This window comes from Oryza brachyantha, chromosome 1, assembly GCF_000231095.2.
Source record: "Oryza brachyantha chromosome 1, ObraRS2, whole genome shotgun sequence".
NCBI classification, from domain to species: Eukaryota; Viridiplantae; Streptophyta; class Magnoliopsida; order Poales; family Poaceae; genus Oryza; species Oryza brachyantha.
This window is the reverse complement of record NC_023163.2, coordinates 10,714,932-10,736,248: the sequence shown is the minus strand read 5'-3', so window position 1 is coordinate 10,736,248 and position 21,317 is coordinate 10,714,932. Positions and strand designations below refer to the sequence as shown.

At 39.3% G+C, this 21,317-nt stretch overlaps 1 protein-coding gene and 1 pseudogene across 1 annotated transcript; one reads left to right on the top strand and one right to left on the bottom strand.

Annotated features, from left to right (window-relative positions):
* The first annotated feature begins 4,182 nt into the window (after positions 1 to 4,182).
* Positions 4,183 to 5,717, top strand: LOC102721791 (annotated as a pseudogene).
* A 1,562-nt stretch (positions 5,718 to 7,279) lies between these two features.
* LOC102716909 (probable phosphoinositide phosphatase SAC9) lies at positions 7,280 to 20,326 on the bottom strand. Its single transcript, XM_040520216.1, has 12 exons — positions 20,125 to 20,326; positions 17,824 to 19,793; positions 17,268 to 17,375; positions 16,996 to 17,166; positions 15,098 to 15,340; positions 14,518 to 14,976; positions 13,333 to 14,106; positions 12,891 to 13,088; positions 10,896 to 11,330; positions 10,576 to 10,809; positions 9,686 to 9,975; positions 7,280 to 7,953 (listed from the first exon to the last, which is right to left on the bottom strand). Exons 1-11 carry the CDS (start codon positions 20,186 to 20,188, stop codon positions 9,694 to 9,696), a joined length of 4,938 nt encoding a protein of 1,645 aa, XP_040376150.1. The 5' UTR covers positions 20,189 to 20,326; the 3' UTR covers positions 7,280 to 7,953; positions 9,686 to 9,693.
* Between the last annotated feature and the right edge of the window lie 991 nt (positions 20,327 to 21,317).

Below are 21,317 nucleotides of genomic sequence, written 5' to 3'. Positions count from 1 at the left end.
ACCTCCTTCGGAGAATTCGACTAAAGCTAGGGTCCTATCCGAAAACTGCCTAGACACATATTACTGTAGCAAGGGAGTGCGGGTTGATTTCCTATCTTACGAGGGCCTTTCTGCAAAACGCCCCTCACTTCAGAAAACGCCATTCACTGACATGAGGGCCCGGCTGAAATTAAATTTTGAAAACTGATTTCTATTTTTTTTTAGCTGAGAATGAGCAGAACTTCAAAATTCTGTAGAAAATTCATTTTAAGTCCGAAAATTGTGAAACCAGTTTTGTTAGATCCGTGGAACTGTCAGCTATTTTAGAAAAATATAAAACTTGGTACTTTTTGTACAAACTTTTCCTTTATTTTTGTTTTTCCCTAAATGTCTCCTAGAGCTTGTTAAATCCGTAACAAATTGAAAATAGCTCTAAAAATTATGAAACCACTTCTGTTAATTTTCTAAAATCATGCTCTGTAACTTTGTAAAAGTAATTTTCTTCACTTCTGTACAAAAATGTTGCTTAATAAAACTTAGCCCTTTTTAAACCTTTTTAATTATTAAATGCATATCTCTGTAAAACAAAGTGATAAAATAAAAATTTCTTCACTAGAGGCCACCTGAGACCAGCACACACTCACGGCATAAGTCTCATGCATTTTCATGCATTGTTGGTTTTTATGCATTTTTGTATTTATCGTATACGCGTATTTTGAATAGAGGAAGAATACGTCGAAGAAGAAGAGGGTGAGTTTGTTGAAGACCAGGTTCAGGTGTTTGCGGACGAAGGCAAGTCAGCCCCTTCTTTGACCACTTTGATCCTATGTTTTAATGGGCTAAATGATTCTATTGCAAACATGCATACGTTAGCTAGTATTAATTTTAGAAAAAGAAATTTTATAAATATGGGAATGGTAGATATGACCAAATTGCTGCATAACCTACCTTGAAATATTGAATCCTTGCTGGTTGTAACCATAGGGTGCTCTTGGATACAATTATTGTGTTATTTGGGATTATGCTATGCTTATATTGCCGCTATATGCTTATATATTCGGTTACCGCCTTACAAATTACTCATTTTTGATAAATGTTATATGTGAAAAAGGTTATTTTGATGCTGCTGGACAGAATTTTAAATGTGTGAGTATTGTGAATAGAAAATGGAGGAAACTTGTTTTTTTTGACTTGGGCGGCGAGTGGTGTACATATGGTAGTAGATGTGCACCGATAGGGGGAGCGTTCGCCCGGGTCGATTAAGGACCTCACTCTATGTCACCAACTAATGAAAACAGTACAAACCACATGTGCTAAGTATGGGCTGGCCATAACCTATTAAGTTGTTTAGAGTTTAGCCTTGCATCTTGGTAGGCCGAAGAGTATGAGTTACCGGGTTTTGGTAACTTATCGGAACTTCCTATGGTTTGTGATGAAGTTTATTAATGACTTGTGGTATGTGATGATTTGAGCGGGCAGTCTGTCCAATACAACGGTGCCGTGCCTCGTGAGGGATTCCGGGTAGGGTTCCTTACGGCGCTAGGTTAAAGCGTGGGCCCGCTACCTAGTGGCGCTACTTTGCTAGTAGCGTGGGTAAAACACACATCGGGCTGGTGCAAGGCTAGACAATAAACAATGTAACGGTTTTGTTATGACCTCTAGATCACACTCAATGTGTAGAGTGTGGTGATACCGACGGGTATCGGACAAACTAGAGCGATCCATATCATGTGGGCTTAAAAGTTGTACAAACTCTGCAGAGTCTAAAACTAATCGATTAGCCGTGCTCACGGTCATGAGCGGCATGGTGAAGTGTCATGAGTATAGTTTGTGATTTTGATAAACTCTTGTGAACTTGGAAAATTGTTGGAATGTTTTATTGGTGAACTTAAGTAAAGTTCGGTGAATGGTGATGATATGATGGTAAGTGGTGATGATCTACCTTGAGGGGTAGACGCGTGTTATTTATTCATTTACATTACAAGTTTTACTAACTCTATACTATTGTAAAAAAAAAATTCCGTTGAGAAAATGTTGTGAACTAAATTTGGCATTTATGCAAATTAACCTATACTCAGCTTGTCCTTGAATACGACCAACATGTAGCATGCTAGGGTTGTCACCGACTTGCCAGTACATTAATTTGATTAATGTACTGATTTCTTGCTTTCTTTTACTTGTTTTTGGTTTAGACCCTGCTGCAGGTATTGACTGTTTGGATGAGGAGTTTGATGCAGCTTGTGATTTCCAGGATGGTTCTAACTAGGGATTTACCCTAGCCGGTTTGCCTATGGGCTTTTGGGTAGCACGCTTACCGCATGAACCAATATGTATGGCTTGTCGCCAAGTACTACTTAGAACTTATTAAGACTATTTATGCGTTATGCTTAGAACCACTTATAATTCGGATATCGTGCTTGAGATGAGTTATGTGAGACTATGTTGCATTCCTGGGCAACTAGTCCCACATGAGGATGGGTTTGAAATGGTTGAGATAACCGGGGAATATGCATTTGTTGAGATCGAGTCTCTGGGGTACGCTTTTGGTTGCCACCATCGAGTGGTTGACGGGCGTATGACGTAGATGACTGGCGTGGCTATTCCAATGGTTATGTCTTCTATTTCATATCCGATGGCTTAGAGCCTTTGTAGTGCCCTCTTCAAGACATGTCGGGGTCTGCGATGAGGTTGGATGGTTACCGTAATTATTTGGGTTTAAATTTGAGGCCCCATCCATCCAGATATTTCGCGCTGACATGTCTCGGAGCATTGCACCACCTAGGCTTTGGGACGTCCTCACAGTATATTTATAAATAAAAAATAATTTATGAATAAAACTTTTATGTGTACATATATATATATTCTAAGCGATCTAAAAGTCAATGCTAAAAAAATTTAATAAAAAAAATTAAGTTTAAAGTTAAAAATTCAAATGTTAGCTTATAAGCAGATACGAAAAGATAAGATAGAATATGCACGTTTCTTGTCATTACTTACCATTATGTATGGTTGACTTTACCACGAGGGTTTCGATCCTACAAGCAACCATAGAAACTAACAAAAACGAGTAATTTATGGTCATTGATCGCAATTGAATAAACCAAAACGACAAGTTGCTATGGTGCTTGAATTATGAAGAAACCATGTAAAGGTCAATTAACTCGAAAGAAAGATATTTTTCTTAGTGGAAACAAACTAAAAAACTTTAAACAATTTCTAGGAACACGCACGGTATTGGCCCTAGGTCAGTTAAGGGAATAGGACATCGAACAATAAAAGTTACAAGCCTCTTAGGGCCCATTATAGATGTTTTGATACCTTATTTCAAATATTTTGGCTAGCATATGAGGAATTTAGACTTAAGACTATGCAGATTTGACTAGGTGGTGCTCATGAGTACCGGTTTATCAACTCTGGGGTTTATTCTCTAGGTCTAGCCTTAGCTGATTGTAATTAGAAAATAGAGGTTTTCACTTTCTTATTGAAGGCAATAGTCCAAAGATTTTTTTTTCTAGGGTGAAAACCTATATATGATGTGTACTTTATTGATTGGATCATGAGAACGGTGGTATGTGAGAGCATCATTCTCTTTTTGGAGGTGTTGCTTTTGGTGGGCCATCATCACAATCGAAGTGTTTCTTCGGTGGTGTTTGAGGATGAAAAATGCTCGTGGATGCAGCTATCTGCCACACATTTTTTTAGTCCTGTAATTATTTTTTATATAATTTTAAATATGTGCATCGTAGATATGCAGTGTCTAGATGTGATTTTTGAGTAATTGTATCCTCTTGACATGATTTTCTAGGATTATAGTACAACTTTCTTTCTAAAAAAAAGCCCTCCATGTCATGTCATGCAACAATCATCTCCAACAGATGTTCTATGTTTTCATATCTAGAGCTCTGATATCATTTATGAAAAATGGAATAGGGGAACCATAGAGTGTTATAAAGGCCTTGTATTGAGATATGTAGACATCTATGTTGATGACATTATGATTTGGACATTAGTAAAGGTATGGAAGGACCAAGTCATAACAAATTATCATAGTCAATCTCTAATTATAATATTGTATATACTCTAACACACATTTGCTAAGCTTTTATTTTGTGTGCGAGAGACCTCTCACCTATAAATATATGACCTTGTTACCATTGTATTTCAGTACCTTCTTGTAAGTAGATTAGAGGATCCACAACCAATATGGAAGTGATTGTGTCTGCAATTTTGGGTGAACTAGCCAGCAGAACCATATCTTTCCTTATCGACAAATACTCAGAAAGGGTGACAACAACAACAGAAGAGGAGAGATTGGACAATCTGCAGCGGCTACTACTACGAGTCCGAATCATTGTTGAGGATGCCGAAGAGCGGCACGTCACGAACCAAGCCATGCTGCATCAGCTCAACATATTGAGAAAAGAAATGTATAGAGGGTACTACACGTTGGACACCTTCAGGTTCCGAGCACATGATGTTAACAGGGAGAAAGACCATGGAGTGAGTTACTCTTTTGTCTTGTCTAAATTTAGTCATGCCAAACGTGTCTGCTTCTACAGTGACGGTGATGAGAGGGTGAAGGAGCTTGAGAAAGTTGTTGTAAGTCTAGAAACTATCATTGGAGATGCCAATGAGTTCATCAAATTCTCAAGCACATACCCTCGTCTTTCCCGTCAGCCTTACAGCATGTACTTGCTTCTGGACAAGTGCATGTTTGGCCGACAGATGGAGATGGAATTTGTCATCAACTTTCTATTGCAGGAAGAGATAATTATGGTGCTGGCCATCTGGGTGTTCTACCTATCATTGGTCCAGGAAAAGTAGGCAAGAGCACCCTTGTCGAGCATGCATGCATTGACGAGAGAGTGCGCAACCACTTCTCGCAAATTGTGTTCTTCAGTAAAGATGGTCTTACTCTTACAGATGGAAACATAGTGACACTCAACGATGGTGGTCTAACCAAGCACCAGAACCATGCCTTGTGTGGATCAGAAAGAAGGTTGGTTGTAGTCGAACTAGATGGCGAGATTGACCAGGGTTTATGGGAAAGGTTCTACTCGGCTTCAAAAAGTTTCTTTGCATATGGCAGTAAGATCATAGTCACAAGTCGATCCGACAAGATTGCGAGCTTTGGAACCACCCAGCCACTCAAGCTACAATTCTTGACTCATGAGGCATTCTGGTACTTATTCAGAGTGCGTGCATTTGGAAGCAGTGATCCAGCGGAGAACCCCAAGCTGGCATCGCTAGCGATGGACATGGCCAGCGAGGTGAGTGGATGTTTCACAAGTGTAAACATGTTCAATGGGCCACTGAGATCAAACGCCAATGCTCACTTTTGGAGCTTTGTCCTTGCAACCATTAGAGGATTCAAGCGGAAAAACCTAAGCGTTTATGGCAGCGCAAATCCAGTTGATCCTTGGGCGGTGATGGCACCACTGTACATCCCTAGAGCAAGTAAAAATTTGGAACCGGTAGCAATTCTTGATAACTACCAAAGAGGTTGTAATCAAGTTGATAGTTTCGCTGGCCTTGTTACAACTTTCGGTCCTAGTGTGACTCCACAGATAACTGTGCAAGATATCATGTTTGGAACTGCTACGCCTCCAAGGCAATTCGAGGTTATTGCATGGAGATCTCACATACCACCATACTATAGTTGTGTATTTAAATGTGAGATAAAGAAGCCAACACGTATGGTTTCTAGGAAGAAGAAGACCAAGAAGATTGGCATATGATATATCACTCCACCCAATCAGATGCATGCAATGCAGCATTATGAAAGTGATTGGCAAGTGAGTAGAATTGTATGTGTGAGTGTTGTGTCGTCACCAATAAACCGAACATGTCCATGTCTATTAATGTAATCGCCCGTTGAGGTATTTAAAACCACATGTATGATAGTGTTAGTGTGCTATTGTCACAAATAATACTATGCTTGTTTCATCTCATTGCTTGTTCAGCATTATATATATTGGCACATGTATAAATAATGTATGGTCGCTATGTTGCCAGTTGTCACCAATAAAATACTTTTGATGTTGCACCATCGCTTTGTTCAAGTGTCTATGGTGTCATTGGTACGAAACTATACTTGTTTATTCCTCTCTCCATCCGAAAATATAAGTATTTCTAAAATTCAAATTGTGTGCCATAATTATAAACACATAATGAATAGAGTACAATCAATAAATTAAGGCACAACAGAACATCCAAAATACAAAATCGAGTACATTTTCGGTGTCTCCTATCCCATAGTCGGCTACTAGCTAGGGCACCAGGTAGGCGTGACCATTGGTTGTGGGTTCGCGCATGGCATGGCATCGACACATGCATGCTGACATTGGTAGGGGTGGACGTTCGGTCCTAACCGAAATTTCAGTCCGTTCTATTCGGTCTTTATAAATTTCGGTTTTTCAAAACTGAAGACCAAACAAACGCTGCCAAATCTGCAGACCGGTACTTCGGGTAACCGAAACTTTGGTTTCGGTCTTCGGTCTAACTGTATAGACCAAACTATCTTCATGCGTGTATGCAGATAATGCAGCTAGCCAGCAAGGCAACTGCCCAATATACTTTCTTAGGCAAAGCACCCATTTAGCTACATTTTCAACGGCACTTTTGTTACATTTTAAACACCATTTCAGCACATATTGAACAACAAACTAGAATGCAATATTTCAGCAAGGATTTGGCAAAATTTCAGCGGTATTCCAGTATAGATTTTGCCACATAAACACACAGGCACTATGAGAATGAAGAATTGAATATTAAACAGAAGTTGTTGCCGAACGCCCGACAGGAATGAGGAATTGAAGATTGAGTAAGCGTTGACTGTGTAAATAGTGGACTGGGCTGGCTTGCCACTAATGGGCTGAGAATTAAGCTGGGTTGTACAAACACTGTTCTTTAAAGTACTTCGGTCATATCGGTTAACGAGGAAGATGGCGAAACACCGATGAAAAGTTTGGTCTTTTCAGAACTATGACCGAAGTACAGACCGATGACCGACACTTCAGGTAGTTCGGTTTCAGTCTTGGTTGTTTCGGGTTCGGTCTTCGGTTAACGGTTTTTCTGTCCACCCCTAGACATTGGCAGACAGCATAGCCACCTGCGCAGTGAAGTGGTCGAGCATCGGGTGACCAGCAATGAAGATAAACGGTTGGGCGCTCGTAGTGAAGGTGTGCATATTTAAGAAATTAGAAGATGAAACAACGGTTGATTTCCTCATGTTTGGTCTAGCATACTTCAGACAGAGAGTGATGACACTAAATATATTTGCAAACTTGCAATTCATCAAACTACATGGGAAAGAAAACTGTTTATACATTATTTGCGCCGTTATCTGTACTTTAAATCTGTTACTGTCAACTTTGTGTGTGTTATGTTTTACATGAAACAACCTTTTTTCAGCACAAATCCTTCGTCTGCCGCTTGATTCACATGAAAATGAAATGCGTTGCTGAACACAACCCAATGTGAACAATATTTTAGCGTCGAGTTATTGGCATGGTATAGCTGGCCCTAGTAATTTTGTAATACTCGGTGCCCAAAATATTTACCGATAAAAAGAACTCATACAAATCCAGCTCCTAAACCTATACAGGCATAACAAATTTCATACATGTATCACGAGTGTAACTTGCAACATTGAAAACCACCATCAGTCTCCCGTCGAAGGAAAACCTACAATCAGTTGAATTTCTAGACATTCTCTAGCAAAAAGATCGAGTTTCCAGAAATTCAGTAAATGCCCAGAATCCTTGGATTGGATCACTGGAAGATCAAGACAACGAACATCATCATGAAAGCAGCTGTTTGTTTCTTTGCAGCATCGCGGCCGCTTATCACCATCGTCCACTGCATCACCAGTTCGCTGCTGGTCCGGATAGAACCAATAGTTTACAACACCAATCTGACCAGTGACCACCACCAAATATGATGTCGTAAATATTCCATCATGGCGGATACAACCTATAACAAAGTAAAACAAAGGAAGGAAGCAGCAAGACCATTATGCACGTGTAGTGTTGCTTGGATGAGTGCAGTTTGCAAAGATGGGATTTTCAAAAATATAAATCTTTGAGCCTACAAGTAATTTTTTTTGTTGCAACTCTGAAGTTGCATTTTAGTATTAATGATGATATGTCCCCTTTCCACAAAACATCAGCAATAAGATAATCCAATTTTTGTGAAAGAAAAAATGACGTCTGTAATTATACTGTTCATTTGTGTGACGAACTGACGATTAGCATAGATTCTTGACACCACAAACTTCTTGGTAGCTTATCCTAACTATATAGTTGTCCCTAACTTAGTGTAGTTAATGCTATCTCTCCTCTTACGGAACAGTTCATCTCAATTGATTTTAGCCCATAATGATAATCTATGGTCCAAATTGCATCTCTCTTTCTCTACCCTGTTCTCACAAAGACAACACTTTAACAGTAAATTTCATGTTGAGTCGCATATTTTGACCAAAGTTTCACAATGGACTAGGTGTCTAGGGCTAAACAAATCTCTTCACTTAACATCACATATCTTTGGACAAGTTTGCAATTTGGACAGGGGCAGCACACCAAGAAAATATATGAAATAATTTTATACATCAATGGATGCATTTTAGGAAGGCAAAATGTTGTATGTTTTCTTTATTCTTTTATAGTGTGAAAGTTATCTAACCAACAACTTTTGTTTCTATTCCCCTTTTACTCATCTCTGATTCCTCTGATTTTCTTAAAGAATTGCTCCGAGATTAGCTTAAAACATGTTTAACATGATTTTCAATATATACTTATACTAATAGAGAAACTGGAGATGATGGCTAGAACTAGCTTCTCTCACATATGCCATTTTTTTTTTACTCAGCCTAGTCCAAACTGCTGCCAAGTGCAAATGTATGTTGTGTTAAGTGAAAAGTTGGTTCAGCCCTAGTTCATTATGAAATTTTTGTTAAAACATATGGCCCAATGTGAAATTTACTCCTTTAATTATTTCCAGCCATTGGATGATTAATAGTTCAAATTGCTCCCTTCTCTCATAAACTAAATCATCTCAATTGATCAAAGGTGTACACACAAAGTAAGTCATATTGTTTAGGTACAAAGAAATTCATGTAAATCCTAATACAACATTTCTGAAGTAACACATGGAGTTTCACCTATCCAGAATCTCATATAAGTAGTCAGTTACCACAAAATAGCAGCAAGCTAACAATAGAAGGAAATTTCTAAAATTAGCATGTTCTGGCCAGCTTACTTCAGCAAATTGGAAGATTTAATGTAAACTATTAGAGGGAAAGCTAGTATCCAGAAATGGCATTAAAAAGTTGCTTGTGAGAATACACTGCCAATCAACCTCATAGTAAAATGCCACTAGCTCAGCAAAATCTAACTCGCATATGACAGAAGGTAGCCTTTGGTGTGTAGCGGGAGCTTCTGCCCTTCAAAAGTTGTTCAGTAGTTTGACAAACCTAGGCAGCTAGTCTGCCAATCTTGTGTGGAGTGAGGCTTGCGGTAGGAGAGTTTTTGTCTCTTACCTTGTATCTTTTTATGTTCTGTTTTTCTTCTCCTTAATGAAATGAAACGCAATTCTCTTGTGTTTTTGAGAAAAAAATTATTAAATATCATAGCTCTCTTTCACTTCTATAAAAGACATTACACCTGCAAACAAAGAGGATGTAGCATAGGAAGTCATGGACCATTACCTCATATATCATACGGCTGAGAGACTTCCAATTTTTCCCATTTCATATGTATCAGCATAGTAATACAACTTGATCTTATTTGACAAAGATAATCCAGTGGCCAAAGGAAGATTCCGCATGTTTGAGCCATCAATCTCAGCAATGTCATCAACAAAGGAGGTGACATCCCCAAGTAATCTAAAGAGAACACAACGGACATCTTGTTGTAAATCTTGAAAATCATAATAGAGTGGTGTATTCACTTTTACTTCTGGTAAACGGTATTCCTCAACAACCAGCTTTCCAGACTCCTGTAGAAAGCCACAAGCACATGAAAAAAAAGTAAAAAGTATACGGCTGGCACTAAAAAAACTATAGCAACCTATAAAAGTTTTGTTAATAATCTTCTTAAACCATTCCATAATAACATCACGTAGCAAAGGAATGATTGCTTTTAGAAGCCACCAGCATATATGGCCCCCATCATTTTGCTTTTGCTTCTACTTATAAGCCAAACTTTAAATTTTAAAACTTAATTTTGACCTTGATTTTGTAGTTATTTTCATCGTGGTTTATTTTAAAGCATTTGCTTTTGAATCGCTATAGACTCGCATGTAAAAGTTTTACCTACAAATTATTTTTTGTTTGCTAATAAGGTGTTTCCCTTTTTCTTCCAAAAAGCAAAACAATGAGCCTGATAACAGTCTTTTTTTTTTTTGAATCAGTTGTTGCATATGATCTCACAGCTTCACTAACACGAGAGTTCACTGTAATGATGTGATTTGGTGTTTCAGTAACAAACATGTTTGAACAATTAAAAAGCAGGCTAATAATGATCACAAGAAGCAAAGTTGAACTGCAGTCACCAAAACAAGTGAAAATTGACTACACAGGCAGCTGTTTCTTCTTACCTTAACAATTGTGACTTGTAAATAAAGAACTGCAGGATTTACAATTCTATCTTCCATACGTATCAATGAAAATTCCTTCATATCCAACTCCAATGAGGAAGGTGAATGGGTAACCCGTGGTCTAACAACATTAAAGAAATCAATGCGGAATCCAGCTATTGCAGGTGTATTAGGCAAGAGATATTGCTCCAGAACAAGATCATTATCTCTCAACCTTTCAGCTTCAACTGGAATCTGGGAAATAGCCAAATAGGAAGAAAAAAGTTCAGACATAGTTCAGATATAGAGCTCAGAACGCTTAGAAACGATATAGTCTTTACCCTAAATCTGCCCAGAGGTTGTGATCTGTCTAAATAATTCTTCATCCTCATTATTCCTGCAGATGCGTCAGAATTTATCTCCTTTCTCAAAGTGTTGCCAAAAATAACAATCCTTTTTGCATGGATAAATGAATTCTGTGGAGTGGTTGGCTTGGATTCAGAAAATGTGCCTTCACTTAATGATAAAAGATCGAATTCCTCACTGAACTTGGTTGAATGAGAAGAAATATGGTTGAGTGTCATCTTTATTGAAACAATGCGACAGCGGATAGGGTTTGGGAAGTGAAATTTAATATGCCTTGGCTCTTCACTCATGCTACTTGTTTTTTCGGGTCCACAAAGATGTGGAGATGACGATATTATGTCATGTGCGTCCCACTTTCCTATAAATGTGCGATCTTCTCGATGTATTTTATTACCAGCCCAGATCTCCACCTGCACAAGAAGCACAATTGTTATTTTTTAGCTGTGAAGGGAGTAAAACACTACAACAAAAGAAACATGAAAAACAAAAATAGCTGGATGGTTAAATCAAATTATCTTCTAGTATAAAAATAGACATTGGACAGCACTTGCCCATTGCATTTAAATCCAGATCAGGAGTATGAGAAGAAACTAGGTGCATTTGCACGAATGCCTCTGCCTCAATGCTGGACCTTTCAATTGAAGGAATACTGAAGCAAGCTAAGTGGTAAGTAGGTGGAATTTGCCCCTGCTCTATGCTGTAAAATTTGAGCTATCTGCATGCCAACGATTCCAAGTTTTCAAAACCTATGCATCTTCTCGTTAACTCAGGTCACTACACTGCAAGCAAACCTATATTCAGGACTTCAGGTTTGTCGTGTGAATAAAGGTCTTGTAGTAAAATTCATAGTAAATCATGCGGAGTTCCTATTGATTCGATTTTACATCCAAGAGTTGCACTTTCGTGTCAAAGAAAACACTTTCCACGAGTTACCAGTACTTATGCAACATTTCTTGACTGGTGGTTGACTCTCAAAATCTGCCATCACAAGATGGCCATCTTCCCACCTGAGAAGTAGTCTTGTGCTCTTTTCATTGTCTTAATCCAATAGTAATTCATCCTCAAAATATAAAACATTTATCAGGAATTGCATCTGATCCAAACCTCTGTTGTTGAGTCACTTGACGAGTTGTGACAGGAAGTAGGCCTTGTTTGGGAGGCCTGGCCCATCAGAAAGGGAGACTAGAAGGAGAAGCAGGAGTTGGCACACCTCGTTTCCTCATATGCTCCCTTTTTTCCTGATCTCCTCCCATCTAATAGACCAGCCAACTCAACTACTAACCCTTGACTAATTATGACATGGCGCAACCAGCCGACCAGTCCAAAATCCAGTAGAGGTACAACACAACTAGACTTTATGACTTAACAAACTTGATCCTAACCTACCTATCTATTAATTTGAACCCCTGTAAAAATCATATTTTTTTATGTTTCTTACCAGTTAGAACCTTTTCCATGCTGACATGAAAACTATCCATAATATTTCAGCTCTGGCAATGTCATGTTAGTTCGTACAATTTGGAATTTAATTATTTTTTTCTTGTCATGTTTTATTTTTCGTCATATATTATATTCCTGCACAAAGGTCAGACTATAAAGAAAAAAACCTGGAATTCTGTAATAGTGAATTAATTTTGTGAGTTGCTAATGATAAAAGCTACTCCGGTTAATGCTGTAAAGATGGTGAAGTTGTCAGTCTTTTTTCACTAGAGTTATGACATGCATTCAACGTAGGTGCCTTGGCACTCAGTTGCCTTTAATTTACTAAGATCGACTGAATGACTTCAGTTTAAACTAATTGTGGGTAAGAACCCGAAGGTCAAGAAAACTGACAAGGAAATTAACATATACCTAGGATTCACATATATATAGTGAATATTTCAGGCAGGGTAGCATCATTCGTACCCCTTTTCTTGATAAACTAAGAAAGCCATGATGAAGAAAAAGAAAAACAAAGTAAGCCATCTCACCATTGGGCAGTCAGATGTTGAGTAACCACAGGAACCAACAATTATTGCAACTCCTGAAACATCAGACAAACCACCAAGAACAATCGAGAACTCCACAGATGTGTTATCCAGTGGAGCTTTCCAATAAGACTTGTACTCTCCAATACCAAATGGTGCCAGTAATGACAACAATGGTTCAGAGTCATCAGCCGTTTCTACCTGAAAAAGAAATCATGAGAGCAAGCTCTAAGCATATTCAGCAGCTCAATAAGCAAGCAAAATGGGGCATTAGTTACAGTACATCTTCAAATAAAGAAAAAGTTAAAAAAGGAAGTTACAAGAAAGGTTTAAAGAGTTATATTTTACATGGTGCATTTAACTGACAGAAGGGTAATACTGATAAAAGAAGCAGATGATAAAAAAGAAAATTGACTACAATTATCATAAATATGGTAGAGGATACCGTTTGTAGAAAGCTTGCATGTGGAAATTCTGCAAGAGATTCTTCACCGTTAAGGAGCTGCTTCAATTGCCTTTGACCATATTGAACACTCTGAGTGAAATCAGATATTCTACTGAATTCAAATCGGCAGACCTGATTCACAGCTTTCAGTGCTGCTTGCTCTGTACGACCTTCTCTTCGCAGACTATGAAGAACCCTCACATAATCCACATATAATGCATGTTTGATCACCTCACTGCAGCATACTTTGCACACAAAATTATCTGCAAGAGCTGAATAGCCACCACCTTGACTCCCACCATATATCTTCAAGTCCCTGTAAGTGTTATTAAGCAAAAGAAAGGCTCCTTTCCCAGCACAACATGCTTTGCATGCTGTCCTTCCACATTGGGAACATTCTACAAATATTGAAGAGTTCTCACTATTGGCAGAAGCTTGTGATGAAGACAAAGCACGGACTTCACATACTCCACCAGTGCACGACTCATCATTTTCACAAATATTCCAAAAGTCTATAGCATGGTCATTGATCTTTTCAAGCCCTATTGAAGCATTTACATGATCCTCATGGACAGTATGGCCCAGCAATGCCAGATAATCAGCAAGGCTAGACAACTTCAACAGGTATGAATAATCAACCGAGCGGTTTGGATCTACTGTGGCAGGAATAACACCAATCGATAACAACGCGTGGTCTCTTTCCGCAGCAGAAAGATCAAGACAAAGACGTTTTATTTCAAGCTTCATCATTTGCTCGAAGTTAAGATCCTTCCCCTGGAACGGTGAACAAAGTTTACAGTTAATAATCCTGACCGAAACTATTAGATCAGTTCAAAGACATTTTTTCCTTCAATAAGAACATATTAAGCAAGTATATATGAACAGAGAGATGAAATAAATAGCATATCAAAAATAGTTCATATTTATTCAACTTGCTTTTAAAACAACAGTATTGTCATCAGAAATAGAACTAATGAGTATAAGAATGCAGCACAGAAGATAAGCAAGTTTATAATACATATTTATTTACCCTTATGTAGTTTATAGAAATTTGAATATTCTTGGCCATTCATTGTATAAGGTAGCAATTTAATATTCAAGATAAGCTCAACACGGATTCAATGAGATTATATAATATAAATGACTTGATATGAAGAGAATGGAGATGAACTGTATGCAAAATACCTTGGTATTTCCAGAAAGTGATTCGAAAAACTTAAGATAAAGGTGTGCGCTGCCAAATTCTTCAACTTGGCTATTCACTTTAGCAGAAGGCATCTCTGATGCGACAGCAAAAGGGTTAACATCAAATTCATCATCAGATGAGTTTGTTTGTTCCACATTAACAAAAGTATCAGTTTCAGCTGATTGATTCAGCACGTCAAAATCACCAGTTAGAAAGTCCAAGAAATGTCCTGAACTGCCTTGTGGAATTAACGAAGAGCCTCTAGTAGAAAAGGCGCTTTCACTACCAAGAGCGCCATTCCTAAGCAAGTTTGAATTTGAAGAACTCCCAAATTCCTTAGAACCAACATTGCCAGGAATACTAGACAACTTTTTATGTAGAAGCTCTACATATTTAGGGCCATGTCTGCTGTCTGTTAACATATCCACCCATGGAAGAGAAATCCCAAGAACTTCAATCTGTTACAGAAGTTTGCTCAACAAGTCAAAAAAAGGAAGTTAAACATGGGGGAAGGGGTTTCAGTGGTACAAATGGTATTATGTAAACACCTACATCAAGAAGAATCAATCAAATTTTTACCTCACCAAGAGTAATGGGTGTACTTGCCCTGGCAGATGGATGAAAAGATAATGCAACAACTCGATTTAGAAAGTTTAATTCTCCTTCCAGCTCTTCAAAGTCATACAGCAAAGGAAGGTTAGTGCTCTCTTGAATATTTGGACGAGCACTTTTACCCGTCACAGCTAAGTCCTCTGGATCAATTCTTCCAGTAAGTGGGATCAACAAATTTGTCCCATTGGAGCATTGTGGAATGCAAGCACCCTAAACAAGTAATATTCCAGTTAACTATGCTACTAGCCAAATAAGGAGTGTAAAAGAAACAAAGGCATGAAGAGCACATGTGGAATCATCTGATTCAAGAGACAAAAATGGAAAGAGCTAGCACACTACAAACAAGCAATTACTACACATTGCCAGGCCGTGGATCAGAGCCTCAGAAAGAACAAAAATTTTGAAAACAAAGCATGGACATAAAATGGGATATCAACCATTCACTATAGTTGATGAGATGCTTAAATCGGTTGTAGAGAATCAATTCTAGTAAGCTAGGTACATACAAAAAGAGTTCAGAGAAATGAATACATAAACCATTATAAATATAATAGTACCCATAAGACCTACCCATTCTTTATGGGTGCACATAATTGACGTATCACACAAAGGCCACCAGGAATCTGGGTTGATTGGGTCAAGGGATGCGGGACACTATGTCAAAAATCTGTGGTATGATAGGGGTATACCACTATAGGACAGTAATGTGGGATTTGAACCAGACAAATTTGGGTTGATAAATGATAGACCAACTAATAGCTGTTTTTATGTAAAATAAATATGCAATTTGTATCCTTTTATATAATCATGTGACATGAGAAAAGGACAAACAACCAGCGAACCCATGAAGCCCAAAAGGCCTTATACAGCCCATAACATGAATAGTCATAGCACAACATTCTGTCACCCCTCCCTCACGACACCACCTCCCTCTCGCTTTGTCCCAGGCAGTTCATGCAGCACCCTCTTTGCCCTCCCGCACAGCGCTTCTTATCTCCTTGTGCTTGGTACCTCCTCCCCTCGCAGATCCCTCGCCGCACCACCTCTCCTCACGCCCTCCTCCAGCCTCTCTCTCCTCTCGGCGCCTCTACTCAATCACCTCTGCCACGATCTGGTGCTGACAAGGGAGAGGAGGGAGCAGAGCACAGAGGCTCACGCCCTCCTCAGGCCTCTTTCTCCTCTCGCCACCTCAACTATCATCTCTGCCACAATATGCTGCTGATAAGGGAGAGGAGGGAGCAGGGCACAAAGGAAGGAAAGGGGAAGAAAGATCAGAGAGCAGAGGGGAGGGAGAGTGGCGGTGCAGAGGGGAAAGGGGCCACAAGTCATGATCCTGCTTTGATCCAGACAATGACCCATCTAGACCGCACCCCGTGAATCAGGATGATGCATCAGGGTCAAGGGTATCGGCCCACAAACCATGTGATATTGGTATCACAAGGAACCTACACTTGGTAAATAGTAAAGTAGAAAAAAAAAAGGACAGCTTCCAAAAGTACAGTAATTGAAAAACATATGGTAGTAGGGTAATAACCAGTCAAAATCAAGGCTGAACCAAACAAGAGCTGATTGATTCAAGCCAAGCACACCGAAGTTAAGGAGCATGCAATCCGCATTGGTTATCAACCATGATAAATCTGCATTCTCATAGCAGCAATATATCATCTTGACCAGATACCACAATTACAGGAGGCATTTGAAGAGGCTGAGGATTAGAAAGGGATATATTTTTATGTGTTTCCAGTTTTGACTTTTGACAGTGAGTGGGCCAACTTGATATGTCAAAGCAATTTGATGAAACGAGTAAAAACCATAACAAATAAGGGGACTAATAATAACCAGTGAGATAGAATGATGAAAAAGACCTCAAGAACAAGCTTAAGGGTATCTATGCTGGAGCCAACTCTAACATCAATAGTTGCTGGATATGAAGAATCATCAACACCATGAGATACAGTGAGAAGAAGCTGACAGACTTGACAAGGTTCTCCAAGGTATATAAAAAGCTCAACATAGTCAGCACCTTGCTGACATACCTGCAGGAGGAAAAGTATTTAGTGAGACACAGGGAAAACAACGCAATAGTTATATATCAAGAAACATTACTGGACAGTAACTATCCGAAGAAGTGGCATACCCAAATCAGATCCTTCTTTTTGAAGCTGAGAAGACTAGAACCACCATCAGCCACAGGGGTGATACTAGGAACTGGTTTTAACATGCATCCAGATGGCCTCGAAAGTACCTGAATTGTGAACGTCAAGCATGTTTCAACCAAAAAAAATGCTTGAAACCAAAATTAGCTACAATAAGAAAATATCAATCTTGCACTTGTAATTTGTTGATGTGGATGCATTGAGAACTGATATAGAAGTTTGAAGTGGATGCATTGAGAACTGCTATAGAAGTTTGAAGGATTGGAATTTAGCTACAAGCAAATTCAACATAAACTAAAACACAGGAAAGTTTATATCTTTACAATTAAAACCGTTTGGCATCAAGTGGGTGACAATGCATTCTGATTAAACTAGAACATAAGTTCTCAGAAAATTCATACATAGATCAAAACTTACAACGTGCATATCAACAAAAGAAAACTTGTGAACTTGTAGTACTACAATATTGAAAATTAACACCAAGTTTACTAGGTAAACTTAGCAAGAAAGATATTAACAGGGAGCAAGTTTACCAACTTTGAGAGGAGAAACAGGGATGGATGGGAGATGCTTAAACAGCCTCAATCCAAGGAACATCTCAAACTGTTTTTGACGAGAACTATCATTAATATAATTCTGGAATCTTCTTTGCAGTGTAATCTTGACATTCTGAGCAGCTGAGAATTTACTAAATTTTCCAGTCTCTTCCTTGAATATGTTCAGAATTTCACTGTGCATAGCTTTTGAGCCAGTGTACAACGTAGCATGGATATCACCAGCCAGAAGAAAAAGTTCAGCAAGGTGGTTCACTGGAGCAAGCATTGTTGAGCCTTTGAACTGATCAAATGTCATATCAAATCTCTTCCATGGCTTTTGGGGAGCCTCCTGACATGGATGTTCCCACGTTGTAGTGCGGGTATTATGATCAATATAGAATGATTTCCCTGTTACAGAATCAAAGCGCTCCTCCCACCCAGGGGGTAAAGTACGAGGATTTCTACCATTATATTCAGGGTATCTGCTTGATGATAGGCCAAACATTGCATCGACATCAAGGGATATACTCAGGCGACTACACTGTTCGACAAAAACTTGAAGTGCCCCAAAGTAGCTTGCAGCATTGGTTCGATCAAGAGAGTCTGCACAATTAAAGCGCACCACCCCATTTTGTATAGATTCCATGCAAAACCCACCACTGATGTCATCATTGAAGATAACTGATCCTTTACATCCCTTAAGCTGCTGCTTTACATTATAGTAATTCCCTTCACTGAAGCCAATTGCCATTGTAGGTGCTTTAAGGTGTCTCCAAAGGCCCTCAACTGTTTGCTGTTGACCTTTTAACTTCACAGTGGCATGCCAGTCATAATTTATCAACTGAATCCAGGTTTTCCCAAGCTTTTTAGTAGACCTCAGGTACTCAAGCGAACTTTTGAAAGAATCAACAAGAACTGTCTCAGGTTTACCATCACCATACCTCAGCAAGTTAACCAACACAATGGGAACCATTCCAGGTTTCTTTTGACTCGTTGCATTGACTTCCGATGATTTGTTTCCATATCTTCTACCCAACCGTTGGTAGTACTGTAAGCTCCCATTGAAAGGATCATCAGCAACATAAATTTCAGCTTCTACTGAAACAGCATTTTTTATTTCTGCGCCCCACCATATTGGTATAGTTCCACGGCGCCATATATAAGAGCTGAAGGGGATACGTTGCCCTTGCCCATCCTTCCGAGGGGCCCATACAAGCTGCTCACACTCCACCTCATTACCTGTGCCTGAACAAGCATTTATCCCACGAGCCAAATACCGGGTCCCAGGGTGCAGCCGACTACGACGTGCAAGGAGGGCAACTATCCCACCTTGCTGTCCAGTACCTCCAAAACTCCGGCACTCGGCAAAACCCTGCAATAGAACAACACAGTGCCCTGGCAACCCAATATCCATAAAAGGCTTTGCTAACCATCCATTCCACACAAATTCTTCGTCTGGTTCCTGAAGAGTCATACGGCTTGGAAACGGCCTGGTAATATCCCTAGTTTCACAAAAGTAGTACTTCCCATCAATGTCAAGTTCAGCCAATTCCTTGATATTCTTCAACTCTCCATTTCCTTGGGCTTGAGGGTTTTGCAGCTGAATCTTTATCCATTGACTCTCTGCCACCGTATATATACACCCACCTGCAGGTAGGTTTGGTACCGTTGCACTCAATTGCGTTGCAACCAAAAGCAAAGCGTAACTCCCCAGTACCGCATAACCTAGTACTGCTTTAGAGTATGTAGTACTCTTGCATAAAATTCTCGATCCATCAGTAATGTAGTTCAATGCCGCTGCCTCTGAATCAAACAGGTCCTCGCCATGCCTCCCCAGGTAGTGCAGGTAACCCGTGGTTGGGTCGACATAGATTACCTGGGTATCCTTTCTTGTTGACAAACTAATCACAATGTACACCTCGCTCGTCTCCAACACGACAACGACAACCGAAGTATCCCTGGGCCGACCACCTACAATTACCCAATATGGTTTGTAAATAAATGGAAGTTTGTCAAATCTGCACAAAACAGCATCGAGTAGCTAGCAGCCAGCCATGATTTCCTGCGGCGCGTGAACAGGAAGCAACCTGTAATAGGCATTGGTTTACAGCTTGATCCAATCAGGTGCCGGTGCAGCAAACCAGAAGAACCGACTAATCAACTAACCGCGCGAGCGATGCTGGCAGGATCAAGCCGAGTCGCCGATCCGCTACACAACATGAAGCGCGGAGGGAGAGAGAGAGAGAGAGAGGCACAAGATCTAGGGAAGGAAGGAGGGAGGGAGGGTGGGGGAGGGGCGTACGGGGGTTGGCCGGCGGCGAGAGATCCGAGGTGTACGAGCCGGACGAGTAGGAGCGCGACGCCATCGCGCGATGGATCCGGGACGGGCAGGGCGGGAGCGCGACGGCGGGTGGCTTCGCGCGCCGGGCGGCAGGCGGGCGTCGGGATCTCGAAGGCGCGGTCGTTAGTCGCCGTGGGCGTGGTGGAGAGTTTGGAGGAAGAAAAGGTTCCCGTCAAACAAGGGACGGGAGGGACACAGCCTCGATGTCTGGAAAGCCAGCAGCCCGGGAGGGGGAGGATCCGATCGGCGGGGTCACGCACGAATCGTGTAGCACCCGCAAAGCGGCAGGCCAAAGCTGCAAAAGTAATTTGGTTTATTAAAAAAATCAAATGATATATTTATAAATAAAAATAATTTATAAATAAAACTTCGATGTATATATTTTAGCGATTTATAAGTCAAAGCTACAAAATAAACGAACGAGATCATATAGTCAGGATATATATTACTGGAAATCTTAAAATCAGACGTTGATTAATGTGCAAGACTAAATAAATTGAAGAGACGTACATCTCACTGTGCATTTGATAGAATCATACAGAAACAGAAACACAGTATATGCAGAGGCCATGCCTCTCATCATCTCGTTGCTGCAACTGTTTTTAAGTTTAATTTTAGTCTTGGTTTATGTATTTAATCATAGTTTGTTTTATGGCTATTGTTTTAGTAATTATCCATATGTATATAAAAATTTTATGCGTAAATTATTCGTGTGTTTACAAGCCAAGATTAATTATGGTATTAGTATTCTCATCTTTTCACTTATGATTATGTTTATAAGCTAACATTTAAATTTTAAAACTTAAATTTGAAGTTAATTTTGGGGCTTTTATCGTAATTTGTTTTTTATCTTTACTTTTAAATTACTAATAAAACATCATAAAAGTTTCACCTATAAGTTATTTTAATTATTAATAAGTTGTTCTCTTATGTTAATATAAGCAAAAATATGAGGTTGTAGGTTTCTATATTTTAAGATGTGGAAACTAAATATTAGTATAAACATTATAAGTAGTTTTCTTTTTTATTGTTAAAATGAGGGCGCTTCCTATTTTAAAATTATCTAACTTTACAAGTTACTCGTTTTATTCTCATATGTTACCTCTAACCTTCTAACCTTGAAAAAACCACTCAGTCCATCCCCAAATAACTTT

Excerpts from the sequence above, each read along its gene's own strand:
- LOC102716909 (XM_040520216.1), bottom strand. The coding sequence starts at position 20,188 with ATGGCGTCGCGCTCCTACTCGTCCGGCTCGTACACCTCGGATCTCTCG. Across the intron at positions 19,794-20,124 it reads CTCGCCGCCGGCCAACCCCC|GTGGTCGGCCCAGGGATACT; the intron begins GTACGCCCCTCC and ends GGGTAATTGTAG. Across the intron at positions 14,107-14,517 it reads CACTTTCTGGAAATACCAAG|GGGAAGGATCTTAACTTCGA; the intron begins GTATTTTGCATA and ends TCACCGTTCCAG.